This window comes from Panulirus ornatus, chromosome 51 (assembly GCF_036320965.1).
Source record: "Panulirus ornatus isolate Po-2019 chromosome 51, ASM3632096v1, whole genome shotgun sequence".
NCBI classification, from domain to species: domain Eukaryota; kingdom Metazoa; phylum Arthropoda; class Malacostraca; order Decapoda; family Palinuridae; genus Panulirus; species Panulirus ornatus.
This window is the reverse complement of record NC_092274.1, coordinates 3,380,191-3,405,052: the sequence shown is the minus strand read 5'-3', so window position 1 is coordinate 3,405,052 and position 24,862 is coordinate 3,380,191. Positions and strand designations below refer to the sequence as shown.

General features: G+C 37.2%; 1 protein-coding gene across 1 annotated transcript; it reads left to right on the top strand.

The window, feature by feature from the left end:
* The first annotated feature begins 838 nt into the window (after positions 1–838).
* FANCI (Fanconi anemia complementation group I) lies at positions 839–24,368 on the top strand. Its single transcript, XM_071691823.1, has 11 exons — positions 839–1,038; positions 6,021–6,125; positions 6,597–6,772; positions 12,642–12,809; positions 13,944–14,194; positions 15,048–15,250; positions 16,702–16,857; positions 18,027–18,234; positions 19,053–19,254; positions 21,035–21,263; positions 21,689–24,368. The coding sequence occupies exons 1-11, from the start codon at positions 934–936 to the stop codon at positions 23,987–23,989; spliced, it is 4,104 nt and encodes a 1,367-aa protein (XP_071547924.1). The 5' UTR covers positions 839–933; the 3' UTR covers positions 23,990–24,368.
* The last annotated feature ends 494 nt before the right edge of the window (positions 24,369–24,862 follow it).

Here is a 24,862-nt window from a genome sequence, read left to right as displayed (position 1 = left end):
GACAGTACAGAATGAATGTGAGTGGATGTGGCCTTTCATCTTATGTTCCAGGCACTATTTCGCCTACTCAGGAAATGGCGAACTAGTCTGGAAAAAGAAGATATACAGAAAGGGGACAAGGAGAAGGGAGAACCAACTGGAGATGGAAGAATGAATTGAAAAAAATCTCGAGTGCTTGTAGACTAAACGTGCAGGAGGGTGAAAAGCGTGTACAGGATAGAGCGAATTGTAACCACGTGTCATACAGAGGTAACGTTCCGTGGATGTATTAAATCAGGGCATATGAAGCGGCCGGGGGAAACCATGGAAAGGTCTGTGATACCTGGTTCTGGATACGGGCTATGGTTTCTGTGTATTACACCTGACAGCTAGTGAATGTGTCTTTTCTTTTCCTGGCGCTTCCTCGCTAACGCGGGAAACGGTGAACAGTTGTTGAATATATATACAATTTATTTATGTATCTACAAAGTTAGATGAGCAACAGAAAATTTATAGCAACCATAAGAAATAATCGCGCTAGGTGGAAGGACTGAACTTAGAGACATGATCACCGCTTGAAAATTCTGGGTGAATTTGATAAGTTATCGAAGAAACGATATATTAAAATGCAAGAGAAATTTCTGTAATTAAACGCATTGCAGCTTTGATGTATAAATGCCACATGCTAAGCAATTGGATGCACACTGTTCAGAAAAGCATTATACGTGGTATATCACACGCAAAGAATAATTAACAATAGTTAATTATCAATACACCGTACAAAACAAATTGAAATCTCTGAAGTTTATAATCTTAATGAAAATAATTCATATATGAACGTCATTGACCTTCCCATGCAAACTAGTAGCGCGGGAAATAATATAAACACAAGATAACCTGGGCGTGACACGTATTGAAGTGATGACCACAGGATTTATATATTAATGGTGAATTATGAAGGATAAACTAGGATTTCGAGTAAAGGAGCTTATAGCTAATGAGGAGTGGAAGGAATTAGAGGATCTGCTATTGAATACAGAAGATGAATGGGTTATTGAGGTAGGTAGTTGAGAGAAAATGTTGCAAGTTGAAATACTGTACTTATTGATAATGAATAGCACGTCATTGTTAATAAATCTCCTTAAGAAAAGTTGCTTATCCCAAGATTATCAGGAATAGAAGATTTACTGGCCAGTTTGAATATTGCAATGATTTTGCTTGATCATTTTATTTCCTGGTTGAAGTTAGGGAAAACGACGTAGGCACTGTTCTTTGTGAGAGCAGACAAATAACGCTGGAATATTCTGGTGAAGTGTCAGTGTATGAGTGGAATATTCTGGTGAAGTGTCAGTGTATGAGTAATTTATGGGTTAAGATGAGGATGAATATATCAAACGCGCCGTTGCTACTAACGTCTAGTATATTCATCCTGGCCTCTCCCTTAGTTATTGATATGCGGCCGTAACATTTATAACTTGCTTACCCTTTCCTGTTGCTGTAAATCCCTGTAGGTTAGTTGAATCAGTTTGACAGATTAAGAATTATTGTGGTGAACATATCATCATTCATTTGTGTTAGACCGAGCTAGACATTATGTGTGTGTGTGTGTGTGTGTGTGTCGTTGATTCCTTGTTTTCTACTATATTTCTTGAATATGTAATTCATTATAACACAAAATACAGATCTATAATTAGAGCATACTCTGGAATTTTCCATAATTTATTAAACAGTTAGGGAAGGAAGTTATCCCAACATTTTTCTTTGTCTTCGATGTTAAAGAATGTTCACTGGTGCTGGTTGCAATCACTTAGATTACTTGGACATTTGTTGTAAATGTGAGCACAAACACAACGTAAGAAAGGACAAAGTGAATTATATTTATCAAATGACATTGAGAATAAGTTTAATACTAGGTGATTGGAAAAATCCAGTACGGTTGTTAAGTTTTTCCACGGGTACTATTGATTTTTGTATTTCACTTATTATCACTTAAATTGCATATTTTTCAAGATCTTTATAGTTTTCCAGTTGTCAGTTTTTTACTAAGTAGTGACATAAAGCACCATTTTACTTTAAGGTTACCACAGATATAACATAGTGTTGTGGAAGGAATGCATATCAGTGGATTTTTTACACTTGATTTTAGTCATGAAGATCAGCATAGGATATTTAGACAGTTTTCTTAATTTTTCTAATCCTATAGATTTTTCTAATCCTGTAATAATAATAAGTTATAGTGGTGAGGGATGTGAAGGTCATTGAAAGCAGGGCATTGATAAATATAAAAGGCGAATTGCTTTTAGATGTCACTAGAACCAGTGGAAACCACATAATAGTTCCTTAGAAGCCAAGATATACATTAGAATTATACTGTTGAATGGCATTACTGGACTTTGCCTATTTATTGTATGTCCTGCTAAACGTTAAAGCTGCAGGAGCATGTAGAGTGGGTATTAGGGTTGCATAAGCATAATACTGTTAGTTTAGTGTGATTCTGGAGATTGTGTGGAGTATTTGCTGGAGGACGGGTGGCAGCATTACCATGTGCTGTATTGTCTGTTTGTTAGCAGCTGGCATTTTGCTGAATTCATGGATCTTTTGTGTGTTTAAAAAGATTTTATTGGAATTGAGATACATTTTGGTAAACTGTTTATTGAAGGTGTATTAAAGGTTTGTTGATTTCTACAAGTGTTTCACTTATTTTTATGTTATTTAATCCATAATTTTTCCAGATCATCATATGTGTCCCAAATGTCACTTAGCATAATGAAGTGCTTCTCCAAATCTTATAATGTCAGCCTATATCACTGCCATTAACTGTAAGGAGTCTGTTACTATACATTATTTTTTCTGTTTTCCCCAAAATAGAAATATTATCAAGGTGATTATCATGATAAGCCCAGACTCGTAATGTATCCTATCCATCTAAGCCTGATTTAACCAAGCCTAACCTAATTAGCCCAGTTGTCAAAGGAAAATTGAAATGATTCATCTTTGAACTGTTAGAATACATATACTGAAGGATTACTGTTTCAGTAATTCCAAACGCTTTTGTAGTATAGTTTTTGATTAATTCTTGTGTATGGTGGCATTAATGAAGTTAGAAAATACCGGATTAGGTAGCTTGAAGTAAGGCAAATGAAATGTAAAGTTTAAAGGTGTTTGTGTAATTATTGACTCTGATTGTAGGCTCTGTCGAACATATTTTTCATTGAGTGGATCCTTTGGATAAATGATGAATTTAGTTTCAAGTAATTTTTTTCATTCCTGTGGAAGTCATTTGTTAAATGCACAACCTTGAACTTTTTATTTATCAGTTGACCATATTTGATGATATTTAGGGCTAAGTATGTACTTGTTGACCTTTATTTGCGAGGCACCAAAAAACTTGTCTCACTCACTTGTGCCCTTTGCATTTTTTTTTTACTCTATTGCATGGTTGTATGTAAATAGACTTGATACCATTAATTATGCATATACTAAGATGAACACTTGATCCAGGGAGGTTATTCAGTCTTAGAGATTTGGCTAGAATAATTTGGTAAATAGACCTGCTGAAATTGTGTTCAAGTTGTACACGTTGATAACTTTTCATCCATACAGTCCTGGAACTGGGTGTCTAAAGCTTAACTTTCTGGCAATTTTTATGGATGACACTATTCCAAAGTGTACATGAAAATCAAAGTTATGGTAATTATTTGCTTTGTGGTCAAGAGCTTTGCATCAGTCTTTCATTTTGATTTGTATTGTATGGAAGAAACAGTTAGTGCTTGTGTGTAGAATGTAGGAATGTTTAAGGTAAAGAAAATGGAATATACCATAGGAAAACTATTCCATACGTTAAGGAATACATGAAATCAGAAAAATTACAAAAAATAATACCAAAAATACTGTAAAAGGAGGAGATATTAGATTTTGTAATTTTTATAAGGTGAAATACTCCAATTTATTTCTTTTACATATTTACCCCTCTGAACATTGAGATATGGTTTCCTCTTTGAAAGCTGTTTCATGCATCTAGACTACTGAATTACCAAAATAGTTGATTAAGTCACAAACCAGAGTAATCTTGATATTGACTATTACAAAGAATTAACTAAAGTTTGTCATATCAGTAATTTTGTAGTGTAATTATGAATTTGGACAATAAACGATTTTGCATTTACTAATGCAAATCATTTCACTGCATTGTATCATGCCAAATATATCATGAACAGTTGGAAAATAATGTTGATTCTTATATTTGCATGGGTCTAGAATTATGTGAAGTATTCATATTAGAATTATATTATTCATCCACATTAAGAATATTACAAATTGGACACATTTCCACAGTAATGTATGACAACATCCATCTTAACACGTATTCAAAGACAGATTAGGTAAGGTTTGTCCCAGTTCTTTGGAAACCATGACCTAACATTAGAGAGAAAGGTTTTGAAATGTATTTTTGGTTAAAATGAAAGTAGGAAAAAGTACAGCACATTCATAAAAACATTTTCTAGATAAATTGTACACACTACCAAAACACTGAATGTCAAACATGGACCTTACTGGTATACTTGGTTTATGTGGTCTTATGATTAAAGTATCTTGAACACCTGAAAGCCCCAGTAATAAACCAATCACCCATTGTATCCCAAGAAATTATTGAAGCATAATTCTGTCCAGGTCCACTTTTGTTGTGGTATATATCCATGTCATCTTTTAGCCATAAGTCCCTGAGTTATATTTTTCATGAATTTGTATTTCAATATAGAAACTGGATAAGGCTGTGCTATAAGGTATAGGAAAAAGTAGATAATTTTGTGGTAGAAGAATATATTTATGTTGTTTTTTCACCAACATGTTTAAGATTATGAAGTGCATATTTTCATGTAAGGCATTTTGAATATGTACCTCTTATTTGATAACATTTAAGAACTGACAAAGTATGGATAAAACTTCAGCATGAAGGGCAAATGGCCAGGTGAAATGTGTCATATCATAAAGCAAAACATGGGAACTGTTAAAAGATTTAGATACAGTTTCCTTGTGCCTTTAGTAATATATTTAAATTTCATTCACCAGTATCTTTAGATAGGTCATTGTAAATCATATTTAATGGTTGCTCCACAGATTTTTCCATGGTTTCCCCTGATTCATCCCACTGACAGCATATTTCCCCCTTCTTGCTCCTCTTCCTATTGCTCCCTCTGCTTTGATGCATATATCCATTTTGTTCATCTCATTTCTTTGATTACTTCCATATGTCCAAACAATTTCAGTAGACCTTGTCATTCTGTACTTATTATCACAAAACCCTTTTACACTGATATTCCTTATGTGACCAACTCTTCTCACATCATGCATTTAATATCATCAAGCATTTCATTCCTGACTTCAACCTTCTTCCAGATTTTTTGCATATAGGAGCCATCTCTTGCACCAATATAGGACCATTGATTGGGACTATTATGCCACTAAGCAGGCCTGTTTTTACTCTCACAGACAATGATCTATCTTTTCACACACACTTCAGTGCACCCAAGAGGTTTGTCCTCTCACCCACCCCTTGGATCATTTCAGCTCTCATAGTGCCATTTGCATCCTTTTCCATTTCCAGGTACTGTATCTAAAACACTCCACTTGCTTTAGAGTCTTTCCATGGAAACTTAGCTCTCTAGTAGTCACTCATAACTGTATTTTATTGACAATAACTCTCAAGCTTCTCCTTTCACACACTCATCCAAACTGAGACACCGGCTTCTAGTTTTATCATTTGAGTCTTCCACCAGTGCCATGTCATCTGCAAAAAGCAAATGACTTTGACTCACTTCTGGGCATCTATTCCCCCAGTTGCAGCATACTGAAGACCCAACCCTCACTGCAAGACCCTCACATTTACCTCTTTTGCCACCTCATCCATTAACAGATTAAAAAAAACTGGTGATACCTCCCAACTGTGACAGAGTCCCAGCTTTATTTGGAACCACTCACTTTGCATCTTGCTCATGTACTATCTTTATAATGATTAACAATTATAAACCCCCTTTTTTCAGGTTCTTAAACTGAGAATTGATGGGCCAGAAGGCCCACAGTGGGTGGGAGGTCATCTCTCTGCCCTTTCTTGTAATACCAGAGAAAGTACTTCTCTAAGACTTAAGGTATTGTATTGTTTAGTGATGTATTTAATTTTGTTTTTATCTATAATTACCCCAGCACCAGTTTCTATGACTGGTTACCCAAGGCCTCATTCTAAAGGTTCCTGTAGCCCAATATTGTTTCTTCCTGTAGCATAGAAATCTGGACTTTATTTCATTGTCAAGGTGTTGTGTGTTTGTGGTTCATAGGCAGCCAGCGAATTTTCTGAGTGCACTGTTTTGTGTGGTTTGCAGCTTTATTATGTTTGTTGGGAGGGTAGAAACCTGGGCAGGTGAGGCATAGTTAAAAGTGGAGTCGAGTGATTCTTTTTTCTTGTCTAGATTTGGTGCCAGTTATTGTTCTGAGGGCAGTCAGTTTGAGTATTGTTTTTGTGCTGATGTTACTGATGTTAGGGAAGATTGTCTTGTATATAATGTATATGATGCCTAAAATGGTTGGGGAAACTGAGGTAGTTGCACTTTTTTTTTTTTCAGATTTATGAAAATGTATTGAAGAGGGTAAGAAATGAAGCAAGTGGAAATGAGAGAGCTGCAGGGGAATTAATAGGTGTCTTGATGGTGCATGTTGATTCTTTTCCAACACATGCTGTTGTCTGTTTGATTGACCAGTATGTGGAATGCATTAAAAATGGAACACCTCTCCAGGGAAGGTATGTTTTTTATTTCTAGTTCATTAATATTCATGTCAATGCACATCAACCTATTTAATGATGATCATAATCTATGACTTAGATATGATGTTTATGTCTTTCCATTCATAGTTACTGTGTGGAACTCTGTATCACATGTATAAGGAGCAAGTCTGTCATCACTTGAAGAGGGGATGACAAACACTATTTTTCACATCACTCCCCTTATGGGCACGAAGGGAATTATTCTAGCCCAAGCCAACAGTTTCCCTCTCCCCAAAAGATCATGCAAACACACTTATGAAACTACTCAAAAATCAGTCACAAAGTAACCTCATTCTGTAACAGAACATTCCCAGAAACATACCTTGCACTCCTACTGACACTTAAAACTGAAGAGACCTTTTTGTTAATCACTTATGTAATCTCTCCTTTGTAGGACTATAGTAATCTTTTCCATAACCTTACAAGTCTCACTTGTTATTGAGACCAGTCTATAGTTCAGTGACTGTTTCCAGTCTCACTCTTTTTGATAGCTTTGATTTTTGCCCCTTTTTCAACCCCTTGGTACTCTTATTTCCAGTGATATCTTGAAAAGCATTTCAAGTAGTGTATTCACATACATCATTATCAAATACAGTGAAATGTCATCAGGACCATGAGCTTTATGTGGGTTGCAACATTTTGAAATTTTGTTAATATGTTTTCTAGATACCTCGATGTCTAAAACTTCCTTCCAATTATGTCTCATTGCTATTGGGGTTAGACTGGTATCTTTCATCGTGAACACAATTTTGAACTTATTCAGTTCTGTAGATATCCCAAAATCACTGTCTACAATTCTTCCCTCAGAACCCCACTGCCAGATTTGTTGCTCTTTAACTGTTGACCCTTGACAAATTTATGGAAAACTTTTGAATTTTTTCTTGCTTAGCCCACAATATTCATTTCAAAAAGTTTCTTTGTTCCTCCATTCTCATCCTACTGTATTCATTCCATGTTTTCTTATACATTGCAGTGATGACTGGTTGGAGTAAGTATATTTTTGCAACTGTACATTTCGAAGTTCCTTTAGTTTTTGACCTCTTTTATTAAAGACCGTAATTTCCTCTTTCTTACAATTCCCTCTTTATTTGAGGATTGAGTTACTCGTCTATTCTTATTCACTGTAAATATCACAGAACCGCACACCAGGAAGTCCATAGAAATTGCTGATGTTTATGTAGTTTTCATGATTATCTCATCTTTATGCCTTGTCTCACCTCTGCTTTTTTAATATCCTCATTTACTACATATTCAAAGTTGAACATTACATGATAACTTCTTCCTTTTCATATTGATATGATATTTTTCATATTGATATGATATTCTCAGAGTGGGGTGCCTAAATGTGTGTGGATGTAACCAAGATGTGAAAAAAGGAGAGATAGGTAGTATGTTTGAGGAAAGGAACCTGGATGTTTTGGCTCTGAGTGAAACGAAGCTCAAGGGTAAAGGGGAAGAGTGGTTTGGAAATGTCTGGGGAGTGAAGTCAGGGGTTAGTGAGAGGACAAGAGCAAGGGAAGGAGTAGCAATACTCCTGAAACAGGAGTTATGGGAGTATGTCATAGAATGTAAGAAAGTAAATTCTCGATTAATATGGGTAAAACTGAAAGTTGATGGAGAGAGGTGGGTGATTATTGGTGCATATGCACCTGGGCATGAGAAGAAAGATCATGAGAGGCAAGTGTTTTGGGAACAGCTAAATGAGTGTGTTAGCGGTTTTGATGCACGAGACCGGGTTATAGTGATGGGTGATTTGAATGCAAAGGTGAGTAATGTGGCAGTTGAGGGAATAATTGGTATGCATGGGGTGTTCAGTGTTGTAAATGGAAATGGTGAAGAGCTTGTAGATTTATGTGCTGAAAAAGGACTGATGATCGGGAATACCTGGTTTAAAAAGCGAGATATACATAAGTATACTTATGTAAGTAGGAGAGATGGCCAGAGAGCGTTATTGGATTACGTGTTAATGGACAGGCGTGCGAAAGAGAGACTTCTGGATGTCAATGTGCTGAGAGGTGCAACTGGAGGGATGTCTGATCATTATCTTGTGGAGGCTAAGGTGAAGATTAGTATGGGTTTTCAGAAAAGAAGAGTGAATGTTGGGGTGAAGAAGGTGGTGAGAGTAAGTGAGCTTGGGAAGGAGACCTGTGTGAAGAAGTATCAGGAGAGACTGTGTACAGAATGGAAAAAGGTGAGAACAATGGAAGTAAGGGGAGTGGGGGAGGAATGGGATGTATTTAGGGAATCAGTGATGGATTGCGCAAAAGATGCTTGTGGCATGAGAAGAGTGGGAGGTGGGCTGTTTAGAAAGGGTAGTGAGTGGTGGGATGAAGAAGTAAGAGTATTAGTGAAAGAGAAGAGAGAGGCATTTGGACGATTTTTGCAGGGAAAAAATGCAATTGAGTGGGAGAAGTATAAAAGAAAGAGACAGGAGGTCAAGAGAAAGGTGCAAGAGGTGAAAAAAAGGGCAAATGAGAGTTGGGGTGAGAGACTATCAGTAAATTTTAGGGAGAATAAAAAGATGTTCTGGAAGGAGGTAAATAGGGTGCGTAAGACAAGGGAGCAAATGGGAACTTCAGTGAAGGGCGTAAATGGGGAGGTGATAACAAGTAGTGGTGATGTGAGAAGGAGATGGAATGAGTATTTTGAAGGTTTGTTGAATGTGTCTGATGACAGAGTGGCAGATATAGGGTGTTTGGGTCGAGGTGGTGTGCAAAGTGAGAGGGTTAGGGAAAATGATTTGGTAAACAGAGAAGAGGTAGTAAAAGCTTTGCGGAAGATGAAAGCTGGCAAGGCAGCAGGTTTGGATGGTATTGCAGTGGAATTTATTAAAAAAGGGGGTGACTGTATTGTTGACTGGTTGGTAAGGTTATTTAATGTATGTATGACTCATGGTGAGGTGCCTGAGGATTGGCGGAATGCTTGCATAGTGCCATTGTACAAAGGCAAAGGGGATAAGAGTGAGTGCTCAAATTACAGAGGTATAAGTGTGTTGAGTATTCCTGGTAAATTATATGGGAGGGTATTGATTGAGAGGGTGAAGGCATGTACAGAGCATCAGATTGGGGAAGAGCAGTGTGGTTTCAGAAGTGGTAGAGGATGTGTGGATCAGGTGTTTGCTTTGAAGAATGTATGTGAGAAATACTTAGAAAAGCAAATGGATTTGTATGTAGCATTTATGGATCTGGAGAAGGCATATGATAGAGTTGATAGAGATGCTCTGTGGAAGGTATTAAGAATATATGGTGTGGGAGGAAAGTTGTTAGAAGCAGTGAAAAGTTTTTATCGAGGATGTAAGGCATGTGTACGTGTAGGAAGAGAGGAAAGTGATTGGTTCTCAGTGAATGTAGGTTTGCGGCAGGGGTGTGTGATGTCTCCATGGTTGTTTAATTTGTTTATGGATGGGGTTGTTAGGGAGGTAAATGCAAGAGTTTTGGAAAGAGGGGCAAGTATGAAGTCTGTTGGGGATGAGAGAGCTTGGGAAGTGAGTCAGTTGTTGTTCGCTGATGATACAGCGCTGGTGGCGGATTCATGTGAGAAACTGCAGAAGCTGGTGACGGAGTTTGGTAAAGTGTGTGGAAGAAGAAAGTTAAGAGTAATTGTCAATAAGAGCAAGGTTATTAGGTACAGTAGGGTTGAGGGTCAAGTCAATTGGGAGGTGAGTTTGAATGGTGAGAGGCTGGAGGAAGTGAAGTGTTTTAGATATCTGGGAGTGGATCTGTCAGCGGATGGAACCATGGAAGCGGAAGTGGATCATAGGGTGGGGGAGGGGGCGAAAATTTTGGGAGCCTTGAAAAATGTGTGGAAGTCGAGAACATTATCCCGGAAAGCAAAAATGGGTATGTTTGAAGGAATAGTAGTTCCAACAATGTTGTATGGTTGCGAGGCGTGGGCTATGGATAGAGTTGTGCGTAGGAGGATGGATGTGCTGGAAATGAGATGTTTGAGGACAATGTGTGGTGTGAGGTGGTTTGATCGAGTAAGTAACGTAAGGGTAAGAGAGATGTGTGGAAATAAAAAGAGCGTGGTTGAGAGAGCAGAAGAGGGTGTTTTGAAGTGGTTTGGGCACATGGAGAGAATGAGTGAGGAAAGATTGACCAAGAGGATATATGTGTCGGAGGTGGAGGGAACGAGGAGAAGAGGGAGACCAAATTGGAGGTGGAAAGATGGAGTGAAAAGGATTTTGTGTGATCGGGGCCTGAACATGCAGGAGGGTGAAAGGAGGGCAGGGAATAGAGTGAATTGGAGCGATGTGGTATACAGGGGTTGACGTGCTGTCAGTGGATTGAATCAAGGCATGTGAAGCGTCTGGGGTAAACCATGGAAAGCTGTGTAGGTATGTATATTTGCGTGTGTGGACGTGTGTATGTACATGTGTATGGGGGGGGTTGGGCCATTTCTTTCGTCTGTTTCCTTGCGCTACCTCGCAAACGCGGGAGACAGCGACAAAGTATAAAAAAAAAAAAAAAAAAAAAAAAAAAATGATATTCTTGATATCCATGCTATTATGAGAGAAAGAAAGATATAGCATTGATGCTGTATTAGTCCCTTACATCTTTGTATTCTCACCGATATGTTGGCATTGGAAATTTTCCCTAGTACAATCCAGAAAACAGAGCATACGAAGCAGCTGTTGGAAACCATGGAAAGGTCTGTGGGTACTGGTTGAGGGCAGAGTGTTATGGTTTTGTTGCGTTATGTATGACAGCTAAAGTTTAGATGTAAGCAGTAGGGCCTTTCCTTTGTCTGTTCCTGGTGTAACCCAGCTAATGCAGGAAATAGCAAAAAATTATGAAAGAAGTGTCTAAGTACTTGTGGCTCCAAGATTCCATATCACCATGAGACTCTAAGTTCCTCTTTATTGGTGAAATTCCTGATTATCATTACTTTATCATTTCTAAGAGATAGTTTTATGTGATAATCCGGGTGTTCCTTCATAGTTATATGTGTTTATTTGCTTGGGAGGATTATATGGTATTAACATGACTATGCATTGCTTCTGTAGTTACTTTTCCTGTTATGTATTATCTTAATGGGCCATCCTCCACTATTTCTTGAAACTAAAGGCTGTCTTGTATTAAGAGGACCAGTCTTCCCCTGCCTTTGCCTTTTTTCCTCCTTATTATCATGTATCCCTTGGAGGAGATTATGTGTGTATCTATGACTTCTCTTTCGGAGTATTTGTTAGATTCAACTCTAAACAGCTCTGTAAATGATTTTGGTCAAAGAAACCATGGAATAAAATGAATTGGAATGTTGTGGTATGCTGGGGTTTACGTGCTGTCAGTGGACTGACCCAGGGCTTGTGAAACATCTGGGGTAAACTATGGAAAGGTCTTTGAGGCCTGGATGTGGATAGGGAGCTGTGGTTTCGGTGCATTATACATGACAGCTAGAGACTGAGTGGGAACAAATGTGGCCTTTGCCTGTTTTCCTGGCACTACCTCACTGAAGCAGGGGGTAGTGATGCTGTTTCCTTTGGGGTTGGTTGGCACCAGGAATGGATGAAGGCAAGCAAGTATGAAAATGTACATGTGTATGTATGTATATGTCTGCGCATGTATGTATATGTGCATGTATGGGCATTTATGCATACATATGTGTATATGAGTGGATGGGCCATTCTTTGTCTGTTTCCTGGTGCTACCTCACTGATGCATGAAACGTCGATCAAGTATGATGATAAAAGAAAATAATATCTTTATTTGTATGCAAAAATAGTGTGTGTCAGTTCCTTTTTACCTCACCGTATTGAGTTATCATGTTTACATTTATGTTTTGGTGCTGATCTTGTATGTGTAGGTAAATTTAGACTTTATTATTAAACAGTTTTGATTTTTCACAGGTGGGTAGATCTCTTAGCCAAACTTATCACTAGTCTGAGCCAGAAAGAGGAAGTTACCATTTCAGGAAAACCAATGGCTGGTGAAGACTATCGTTACCAAATTCTCAAGACTCTGTGTGACCATCCATGGTCTGCTGAAACAACAACTAGCCTCCTGCCAGTCTTCAAGTAAGTAAACTATTTTATCTATGGATCAATGATTTTACCATTACCAATTTCTAGGATGGCATCTTCACAAATGAGGACCATTGTAGTCTGAAGCAATAATTTGATGGAAGGATGATACCTCACTAACTCTGGTTGGTTGTGGGATGTATGAATGTCTTGAGTGTACCACAGTAATTTTCTTTTGACTAATGAAACTGTTGGTAGGTAGTAGTTGGTAGGCAGCCAATGACCAGGGAGGAATATTACCAGTACTACCTGAATAGGTATTGGGAGGGTTAGTGACATCTGTGTGGTGAGCCAGTGCTAAAGTGGTTGTCAAGTTGCACTCCTCTGACCCAGGAAGCTGTCTTTTCTTTCTGCCTCACCCACATGTCGACTATTGGCATTCTTTCCACAAACGTACAATTTCTCCTTGTCATACTTAACACTTGACAGCATTGTAAATATCACAGCTGATTCTTTGTAACTCTAGATTTGCCTGTGGTGAGCACTATGCACTAACCCTGCCTTTTATGCAAAATGTTAGGAGCAAAAGATAGAAGTGTTTGGTAGGAACATATTAGGTAGGAACATTTGGCGGGAGCATTATGTAGTAGTCATTAGGAATGTTAGGAGCCTCTGCAAACACTACGCTGGAGTTGCCCTCTGCCAGTGGCCTGTTAAGGGTGATACACTAAAGGCTAAGAGGAGGCACTGGAGTTCACTAGTTACAGAGACTCTATTGCCGTGGCAGGGTGGCAATAGGAATGGATGAAGGCAGCAAGTATGAAAATGTACATGTGTGTATATGTATATGTCTGTGTATGTATATGTATGTATATGTGGGTTTATGGGCATTTATGTATAATGAATTAAGTATAATAAAATGAGTATATGCATTTTAGGAATTACACAGTGACTATCATATTAGTTACATTTTAGGATTTATTTTTTTATGGCATGATGATAGCCAGAGGGTGGATGTGAGCACATGATGATGATGTTCATATTTTTTTGTGTGTTACCTTCCAAAGGCTGGAACATAAAAGCCTGAAAAGAGGGCTTTGCAAGTTGAGTGTTCTCTATGGTCATTCTTAGTATAAGAATAAATCTCGTTACATTTAGAACTTGTTCTTTTGATATATATCATTACAGAGATATGGATTTACCAAAGGAGGAGCTGCAAGATGTTATATTTAAGGTGGAAAGGGTCTTAAAAGAAGTGGACTACCAGTCAGTGCCACCAATCATATACCACCTCATTCTACTTGTGCGAGGCAAACTCCCTGGTCGTGTCTTAGAGGTTATCATTGATTACTTTAACAAGCAAGAATGCAAGTTAGCACATGACAAAGACAAGGAAGCAAATGGCATTAACAGCATGAATTTGGGCTCTGAAGTTATAGGTAGGTACTACCAGTTGTGTTCTGACACTGAAAGGCCTTAGATTTTTTTGTGAAAAGAATTACAATTGTGAGAGTTTGTTGTAGTTTTGAGAAAAAAGGAACCTCTCAATTTATGCATATTTGATTTACACCATTTTTAGAATAAATCATCATCCATTTACATCTTTGATTTATGCTGTCATAAGTTTGGAATGATGCGATCATCATTGGGCTGGCAGTGCAGTGGTGTGGTGTTGCCAGCACCGTACGAGAAGTGCACATTTGCGTGGAATTATAAGTAGTTTGTTGAGTATACCTGGAAAATTTCTTTGTGGCTTGGCCATGGATAGGTGATATCAGTTTTGGTGCATTATACATGACAATTAGAGAGTGGAAAGCTTGGAAGAAATATGAAAAATAAATCTTGATGGTGGTTTGTTACTGAAGTTTTCATTGAGCCAGAATTTTTCATGACTTATCATTGTTTAATGTGGATTAGTGGAGATTAATAGGTTAGTGAGAGTTTATTTCTTGTGACACACCATTAGAGGTATTGTTGATCTGGAGTGAAAATGCTTTCAGTGGCCTCTTTGGGAATTAATGCTCGTGTTTCATTGTTTTTGTTCTGCAAATTGGCCCATAAAATGATGCAGTGTTGCTCTGCAGATGGTAATCATATGCTTGAGACATCAGATATTTCAGTACTTATTGATTGCAAAATGATTGGTTTCATAAGTAATCTAATACTTTAGGATCAGAATAGTTTGTAATTATATCTTGTTTTTCTTAAAGGGAACCCAGAACAATCTCTGGATTAATTTTTTTGCCCAAAGGATGATTTTTTAAGAATATTAATGCATTGATTATCTTGCAGAGGATGGTAAATACAGTGATCTTACTGAAGCAACAGGCACAGTCATACTTCATCTAACTCATCATGCTCAATATAATCCCGCCCTTGTTCGAGATTACCTCAAGTTCATTAAATCTTCAACTTGGCTCACTGAGAGATTGATTACACCATTTAATTTGGCACTCTCACTTTCCTTGGCATCCATTGAAAAATACCAGAATCAGGTTTGTTGTCTGTTTGCCTATTTGATATGTAGATAATAGTTGTTTTTCTTTATCAGAGTTAAAGATACTTGTCACAAGAGACAAATTAGAAGGTAAAGGAAAAATATGAATGAAAGTAATAAAGATGTGAAGGAGAAATACAGAAATAGAAAATAGATGGGTATTTCACTTAGTAGAGACAAAGTTAACCAATAATGAGTTACTTTGCTAGTTATTTTCCTTTTTAAGTACAATAGCATTTGTTGCCCATGTAACAGCTGCAAAGGGGAAAGCAAGAGAACTGAAATTTTGGTTTTGAATACTTAACGAAGCTGAAAAAGAAAACATTATTGAAAAAGTGGAATGTTTTAGTGGATGTGGCTGCAGATGGAATCTTAGGAGCTGAAATGAGCATGGAGGAATGTATGGAAAGAGAGGTCACTGTTTTTGCGGGCTAAGGTAAGTGTTCTCATTAGTGCTTTATGGATGTGAGGTGTGAGCCTTAGACAAGCATTTAAAGGATAGGGTGAATGTTTTGAAAATGAAGATACTTTGCAGGTTTGGGGCCTGAACATACAGGATATGGAATGATGTGTCTCACAGGGCACAGTGTGCTGTCAGTGGGCTAAACCAAGACACATGTAGCAGGTGTGGCCTGATTGTGGATAGGGGGCTATGTTTTGAGCTACATGACAGATGTGAGCAATTGAGACTTTTTTGTGGCACTACCTAGTTAATGCAAGAAATGGTAGATATGTGTGAAGGAAAGGAAAGTAGAATATTATCCATCTGTCTGTATCTCTGATGCTTGTTCCCTTCAGGAACTCCCTCAAGGGGGTGGCTGTGGCAATAGAGTGTCCATAACTAGTGAACTTTAGTGCCGCTTCCTAGCCTTTAATGCCTCACCCTTAACAGGCCACTAGCAGAGGGCCAGTCTAGCACAGTGTTTACAGACACTCCTGCCTAGTGATTCTACTGACTACTACGTCTACCTGATAGTCCTACCTAAATGTTCCTACTTATTACATCTATCTTTTGCTCCCACTATTTTGCCAAAAGGCAGAGCTAGAACATAGTACTCACCACAGGAAATCTAGAGTTATGAAGAATAAACTGTGTGATTTAAGCGTTGTCAAGTGTTGTGTTCATTATTTTACAAAAGAAAGAGTAGAGGAAGGAGTTAAGTGAAGTTTTTATATTTAAGGCTCTTTTGACTTTGTTTTGCTCCCTAGGTAATGTGGGAAATGGCAAACTACTTAAGTTCGAAAATAGATACCATTTTTGAATAATATACCTTTGATCATGAGATGCATGAGAAATGCATTAAGATTTAGTATATGTGTATTATGTGCCTTACATAATGAGAGATAATAGAGAAAATTTTTGTGTGAAGTGCACTGTGAAGTTTTTATGTTCAAAATTTTGTGTATGGAAGTAGTTCATATTGATATATTAAATTTTCAAATTTTCAGATTTTAGAATCTATTAAATCATGCCTGTTGAAGAGCTTTCGCCAGGAAGAAAGAAATAGACAGTCCCAGTGGCTTCGGGAAACGTGGGAAGAAGATTTTGATATTACTACGGCCTTTAGAACTACAGTTGATAATTGTATTATGGGTTGGGACCAGGTAAAACCAGAACATGTTTGTTTATTTCTTTTATTTTGCCTTACCTCAACCCCCTACCTTGTGAAGCCCCTTTATTGGAGCTCCTGCATTTATGTATATATATATATATATATATATATATATATATATATATGTGTGTGTATATGAAAGGATTGGCCATTTTTCGTATGTTTCCTAGCACTACCTTGCTGACACAGGAAATGGCAATCGAGTATAATAATGAAAAAAATATAAATATATTTTTTCCCCATACATATTTCTCATTTCCTGCATAAGTCAAGTAGCATTAAGAAAAGAGGACTGACCCTAAGAGGGAAAATCCTCACTTGGCCCTCTTCTCTGTTCCTTCTTTTGGAAAAGTAAAAAGTGGAGGGGAGGATTTCCAGCTCCCCGCTCCCTCCCCTTTTAGTCACCTTTTACAACATGCAGGGAATACTTCCTACATATTCCCTGTGTGTCATAGAACGTGACTGAAAGGGGTGGGAGGGGGGCTGGAAATCCTCCCCTCCAGATTTTTACTTTTCCAAAAGAAGGAACAGGGAAGGGGGCCAGCCAAGTGAAGATTTTTTTCTCTGAGGCTCAGTCCTTTGTTCTTGACACTAACTCATTAATGCAGGAAATGGTGACTGTGTATGAAAAAGAATATATTCATATATTTGTTTGCAATGTAACCTGCAGCTGAAGACTGTGCTTCTTCCAGTAGGGTTGTAGACTCCTTTGGAATGAGAAGTTCTTTGACAAGCCTGTACTCAGTGATACAGCTTTGCCAAAGTGACTTTTCACTCATGGTGTAATTTTGAGTAGGCTTAGTCTACTGATGCTGTGAAATGTATATAAATACATAAACATATAATCCCCTTACATGGAAAGAAATTTAAGCTATACTTTTCTTAATGGAAAGAAACGCTAAGATAAAACCTTTTTCCACTTGCTCAGACTGCAGAACAAATTCAAACCTCATAATGCAGAGGAATGCTCACAAACCTGGTATTGCACAAACCATAGAATGAATACAAACTCTAAACAACACCATCTAGTAGATGAAAAACAAACAGCAAATTAGATTTAGACGAATGTATTATGTCAGTTCATTGTAACAAGTTATTTGTTGTAATAAGGTTTACGAATCTGATGTGTTAAACATAGCTGAGTTTCTATATCTGTTGCAGGTGAGTCAAGGGCTAGTTCAGCTTTCATTTAGTTTGCTTGAATCAGGAGGTGGCCCGAAAGGAGAGACTTACGCAAGTCAGCGGGCTGTTGAATTGGCTTCAGTGGTGCTGCCACTTATTATCAAGAAACAGCCACATCTTGCACGTTCTGTTGTCTCTCAAATGTCCAATTTTATCCTCTCGGCTTCCACATCAGTTCATTACATTCGTGAGTTTTGCAATGATTAGTGTTTGTATAAAGTCACATGTTAGTTTTTCAGTGTTAGATATTTTGACTCTCTTCATATGTATATATGTATATACATATGTATATACACACACATCCACACACGCTCATATAAATACCTATACATCTCAACGTATACATATATATACACACACAGACGTATACATATATACATACATGTACATATTTCATACTCTCTGCCCTTATTCATTCCCGTTATTATTGTTATTATTATTATTGTTATTATTATACTTAATTGCTGTTTCCCACATCAGCGAGGTAGCGCCAGGAAACAGATGAAGAATGGCCCATCCACTCATATACACATATACATACATAAACGCCCTTACATGTACATATGAATACATATACATATCAACATATACACATATACATACACATGCACAGACTTATACATTTATACACATATACATATTCAGAATTGGAGGCAGAAGGAGAATGGGTATCCAAATATGAGGTGGAATGGTGGAGTGAAAAAGATTTAGAGCAATGTGTACCTGAACATATGGGAGGGTGAAAGGCATGTATAGGGTAGAGTGAATGGAAACAGTGTGGTGTACAGGGGTTGATTTGCTGTCAGTGGAGTGAACCAGGTCATGTGGAGTGCATGGGGTAAACCGTGGAAAAGTCTGTGGGGCCTGGTTGGGGATAGGGATCTGTGATTTCAGTGCATTACACATCTGTTCTTGGTGCTACCTCACTAATGTGGGGGGAAAAAATATTTTGTTTTAAGTCTTTGTACTTATATTAGGAAATTTTGTCAAAATCTTTCTTTTCAGAAATCCTTGGACATCTGGCTAAGTCATTACCCCTCCTCCTCATGGAACATCTTAATGTGATTCGGGAACCACTGGAATATTTAGAATTCCTCTCACTTCCAGATGCCACTCACTTTTTGCATGCACTCCTTCCACTTCTCAAGATGAGCATGACTCTTAAGGATGCTCTAATGATCACACTGAGGAAGATGCTATTTTCTAAGTAAGATGAAAACAGTGATTGTTTGCTTTACATTAGTATTATGTTGATTATATTGCAGTCAGAGTAGGATTCTTCATGTTGAACCAGTCCCATTTTGTTTTCTGACTTTTGAATAGTATTCTCTGTTATCTAAAGCTCATTTTTCTGTTTTAGACACTAACCTACTATGCTGGGAAACATTAAACAAGTATAAATTGAAAGAGAGGGCAGATGAGGTAATGGGGTGAGGATATATAGATGAGCTTTAGGGAGAGGTAGAAAATATCTTGAAAGAAGATTAGTACTGTTAGAACATGAAAAGCAGTGGGAGAAACTATGAAGGAAGCAGATGGGAAGTGCTAATAGGCAAAGAAATGGTGAAAAGCAGATAGAATGAAAATTTTCAAGTACTGTTTATGTTAGATAGTGGGTAGTGAATGGCATGCATTAAGGATGAGTGCCATGTGGAGTGAGAAACTCATGCCAAATAGTTTGTTGAAGAGAGGGAAGCAGTAGTGAAAACCATGAATTATAGGAAATGTGGAAGAGTGGGTAGGTTTGATATTGATTTTTTTTCAAGAAAGAGAGTGACTTTAATGTTTATTGAATAGTCATGACTCTCATTTCACATACCTCTCTGGCCCAAATATTATATGAATGGATTTTCAACAGTTCTTGAAAATACTCCCTCCATCTCTTTTCCTTTTTTTTTTTCTTAGCAACTTAACTTATTTATCCTACCATTCGCTACATATTTATCCTACTGCTCTCTACCCTTTCACATACGCCAGCTTCTCACCCTCTGTATGCCACACTCTTATCTTTCACATGTTTGCACTGTTTTTCATGTATTCCATTCCATACCTTCTCCCTTAGCTTTGTTATCTACTCACACACCCCTCTTTACCAAGCTCATTTACTTTCACTGCCCTGTTCTCTACTTTATGATTTCCTTTTTTTAGAAAGCCTCTATAAATCTTGCATTCACAGTAGCTGCCCCTCTCAGCACATTCACATACAAGAGTTAGCCTTTTGCATGCCTATAATTAGTTCGTAATCTAATAATGCCCACTTCCCATCATACCTGCATACCCATGAATATTTGTATATTTCCATTTTTTAAACCTGACATTCCCAATCACTAGTCCTTTTTCAGTACACAGCTACACAAGCTGTTCACTATTTTTATTCATAATATTGAATAGCCCATGCCCCTCAACCATGTCTTTAATCACTTTTGTATTCAAATCACCCATCACTAATACCCAATATCTCTTATTAAACTGCGGGCTTAAACACCCAGCTCCTCCCCAAGTGCTTTTCTCTCTTCTTCATTTTCAGTGAGTTTGAATCATGAATGAATGACCAGTGGCCTTATATATACATATCCATTGCAATTCCAAAATTAAGGCTCAAGTCTCATTTCTTCCGGGATTACTTTTTGTTATTATGTGATTTTCCTACTCCAGTTAATTTCATCAGAGTAATAAGTGTCCTGTCAATGTTTCAGACAGTTGTTAGATTCCTTTAAAGCCCTGCCAGAATAATTTATTTTTGTTTTCCATGTTATCTTTTGGAATATATCGTATGATATTATTTATTTTGATATTCACTTGGATACAGCAGCCTAGAGTTATCCATGTATCTGTTCTCTTTGGCTTTTTCTCAGAGTATTACTGCATATTGATCTTAGTTTTGATTCTTTTTGTACATTACCTTAAAGCCAAACCACTGATTTGAAGTCAAAGAGTAAAGGAGTTATGAAAACATAAAAGGTTTAAAATCTTGTTTATTTTTTCAGGAAAGTAGATAGCCGCCAAATTGCAGTTAGAGGGTTTCTACAATTTCTTAGACACTTTCGAGTAATGGGTACACTTCCATCATCGCAAGCTTCTACATCATTTTCATCTTCACTGAGCACAGTTAGCATAAATGCTGATGTTCACTCAGTTTTTAACAGTTCAACTAATGAAGCTCTGTCTCTGGAACTACTTGGAGTACTGAGGCGATGTTTTTCACAGCAGCATGAGGTACCACTATAAATTTTACTTTTTTATCTATGATATTGAAAGGTTTACTTTGATCTTTACCAGATAGATGGTTCTTCTCTGTGTTTAATAGCCTATATAGATAGATCAGATGATTTTTTTAATGAATATTAGAAATATTAATAACAAGATATTGTCTAGTCACAATGGAAGCATAGTCTACAAAAGGGATGATTAGGTTGTAAATCTATAGTGTCATGAAATGTAAAGTGTAGTAACACTTTAGAAATGGATTAAGTAAATAGGCTTATGTTTACAAATTTGGTAGGCTTATGTTTACAAATTTGGTAGGGTGCCACAGTGCCACAGTGCTCTCCTTACATGTGTAGTATAATGAGAGCTAATTTAAAACATTTTGCATGACTTTTTATTAAGTGTATCATTCTAATGGTTTTATATATTTACAGGTCAAATCCACCCTCTACCTGGGACTTTATGATGTTTGTCGAGCCAATCCTAAGCTTGTTGTGAATATTCTTGAACTTCTGCTGCAACAGAGCAAATGCTTCTTAGATTTAAGACCAGATATACTCAATCCTGTCACCTTGAAGAAAGTTATTGCTGTTCAGGGTGATACAGTTACTCTTGTCGAACCCATGGCAGATCTGCTGTCGACTCTAGCAACATGCATAACTTATTATGAGGAACGTAGAGAGCATGAGACTGGTGATGATGATAATGAAGAGAATGCTACAATAGTCCTTAATGAAATATGCTCTGCATTTGATATTTTGACAGAAAAATTATCTGGTTGTGACTTAGAAGATCTTGGCATTGATGTTAAAGGTGATTTTTCAACAGGTTCATCATCAGGCCAAAAAAATATTCTTTCTGCCAAGGTGATGATTGGTGTGTTTGATAGCCTTATACAGCATACTTTTTCTCATGGAGCACTTACCTCAGAGGAAAAGATGCAGACAGTACTCAATCTTTTTAAGTCTCAAAGGAAAATTGTAGAATTAGTGAGAGAAAAAAGTGGAAAACCTAGTAAGAAAGGAGAAGGATCAAAAGGAAGAGGTCGACCTCTTACTAAAACAAACACTACTTTCAAAAGTCACTTGAGTTTGCAGGTAACAGCAAATATGCTTGTTGCCTCACTAAGTGAACTTAGTTCTAATTCTTTTGACTGTTGTAATATGTTGAAAAATAACCATGAACTGCAGTTATATCTTCTGTCAATTGTCGAAGAAGCATTATCATCAGTGAAAGGACTGACCCTGTCTGGGAAAGAAAGACTTCTTCCTCATTTTAGAATCATTGCTAAAGTTCTCCTTGAAGAATGCAAAAATAATTTAGGCTGTTCAGATTCTTCAGATGAGAGGCAGGTGATGAGACTGAGTCGCAGTCTTCTTATTCTTGATTCTCTTATCACTATCTTTTATAGATTCTATAAGAATAAATTAGAAGCAGTATTGAAGGAGATGTTAGGTAGAAATGATGATAAAAACCTTAATGCACTTTTACACAAATTATGTAAATATTGTCAGAAAATGCTGTTAAGAATCATACATCATGAAGAAAGAAAGCCTCTGCTTAAAGATGCCTCAATAGTTGTTCACATAATGATGACAGCCACACAAGAAATGGAACATGGTTCTCATGAAATTGAAAATGTTCAGGAATGGGTACTTCAGCTTTGCAAAGACCAAGATTTTGATCATTGTGGATTAGCTGAATCTATGATGAATCTTCTCTTCAAACTTTCTGATCAGATCAAAGCTCACCATAACCTGACTCGTGGAATAGCTCAAGAACTGCATCACAAGCTTGGAGATTTTGAACAAGATGTAGAAGTTCAAGAAATTGGCAAGTATAAAATGGTTACAGAAATTACATCACCAGCCATTTTAACAATTATCCTTTCACACCTTGATGATGTACTTGGCCTTATAGAACTAGCAGTCAATAAGATGAAAGCTTGTGTTGTATCAGGCACAAATTATAATGTTGACAAGGTTGAGAAGTATATAAGTATGAAGTTCAGTATTGTGATGATTGCTATACATGAAATAATCCAGTCAGCCCTTCCTCTTGGTGCGAGCACAGATCAAACACTTCGGGTAGTGACAAAGCTTTATAATGTTTTGTCACTGTATGTTAAGTATTACCTTGATCTATATCGGCTCAAGAATTTCACACAGATATCAGATAAGTTTGAAAAGGTTGTTCATATGTCTGGAGGAATGGTTTCTGTACCTGTCTATCCAATGATAACATACATTGAAGGTGCACAAAGGCAAGCAGGGCAAAAAAAGCAAGGTTCCCTCACTGCTAGAGCCATAAAAGAATCAAAGCTTATACCTTCTCTTATTTTTGCAGTTGAACAATATGAGAAACACTTGATCATTCTTTCTCGGAAATCTAAAGTGAACTTAATGCAAGCAATGAAATTGAGTACAACTCGGGATTTCAGGATCATGCCGGTTGCCTTAATGGAAGTTCTTCAGAAAGAGCATGAGGAGGAAGTAGATGAAGAAAGGCTAAGCGATGAAGAAAATGCTGGTGTAGATGAAGAAGTTCACCATAATGATGAAGCTGGAGAAGAAAGTTTGGATAATAGCAGAAGTAAGACAGACACAGATGACACGAGAAAAAGAAAATTTCTCTCAAGAGAAAACAAAATTGATGTAAACAGGTCCAAAACTCAGAGAAAAAGCAGTGTGCCTCCAGCCAAGAAAAGAAGAGGTCCTAATGCAGGAAATTGTTGAAGTTCTTAGGATACAGTAAAGGCAAGATAACTTTTAATATGTTTTATATTAATTTTGTATGTGAAAATTTTCCTCACAAGAAGATTCTCAAGTAAAGTACACATATGAATTTTATCCCTTGGCATAGGGAAGAAAGAATACTTCCCACATATTCCCTGCATGTCATAGAAGGTGAAGAAAAGTGATGGGAGTTGGGAACAAGTACTTGTCTTGAAGAAGGAGGTTTAGGGCTGTTAAATGGGGTAAGGAATTGAGTTTCAGACCTATGTGGGTGAGACAGAGAGTGGATTACTGACAATATTCAATATTTCATACCTGTTGAATGATAATAGTTCAAATTGTATTAACTATTTATCAAATAAAAAGTTTCTCAGTAAAATCTTATATTTTGCAGTATTCTTTTATATGTTGATGGACATTCTTATATATTTTTTTTTTCACACTATTCGCCATCTCCATTTCATATCTTAACACAGTTGCCCCCTTTTGCACAGCCTTAACTATAGCCCATGCCTCGTAACCATATATTATAGTTAGAACTATTATTCCTTCAAACTCCTCATTTTTGCCCTCCCATGTAACAGTATTTCTCTCTCCACACATTCTTCACTGCCTCCCCCCCATGACTCACTTCTGCTTCCATTGTTACATTCACTGCCAGACACCTAAAATACTTTACTTTCATTTTTCTCCATTCAATCTTACATCCCAACTAACTTGTCCCTCAACCTTGTTGAACCAAATAACCTTGATTTGATTCACATCTACTCCCCAACTTTCTCCTTGCACACACTTCCAAACTCAGTCACCAACATCTGCAGTTTTTCTCTCAAATCAAACATCAGTGCTGTATTATCAGCAAACAAGAACTGA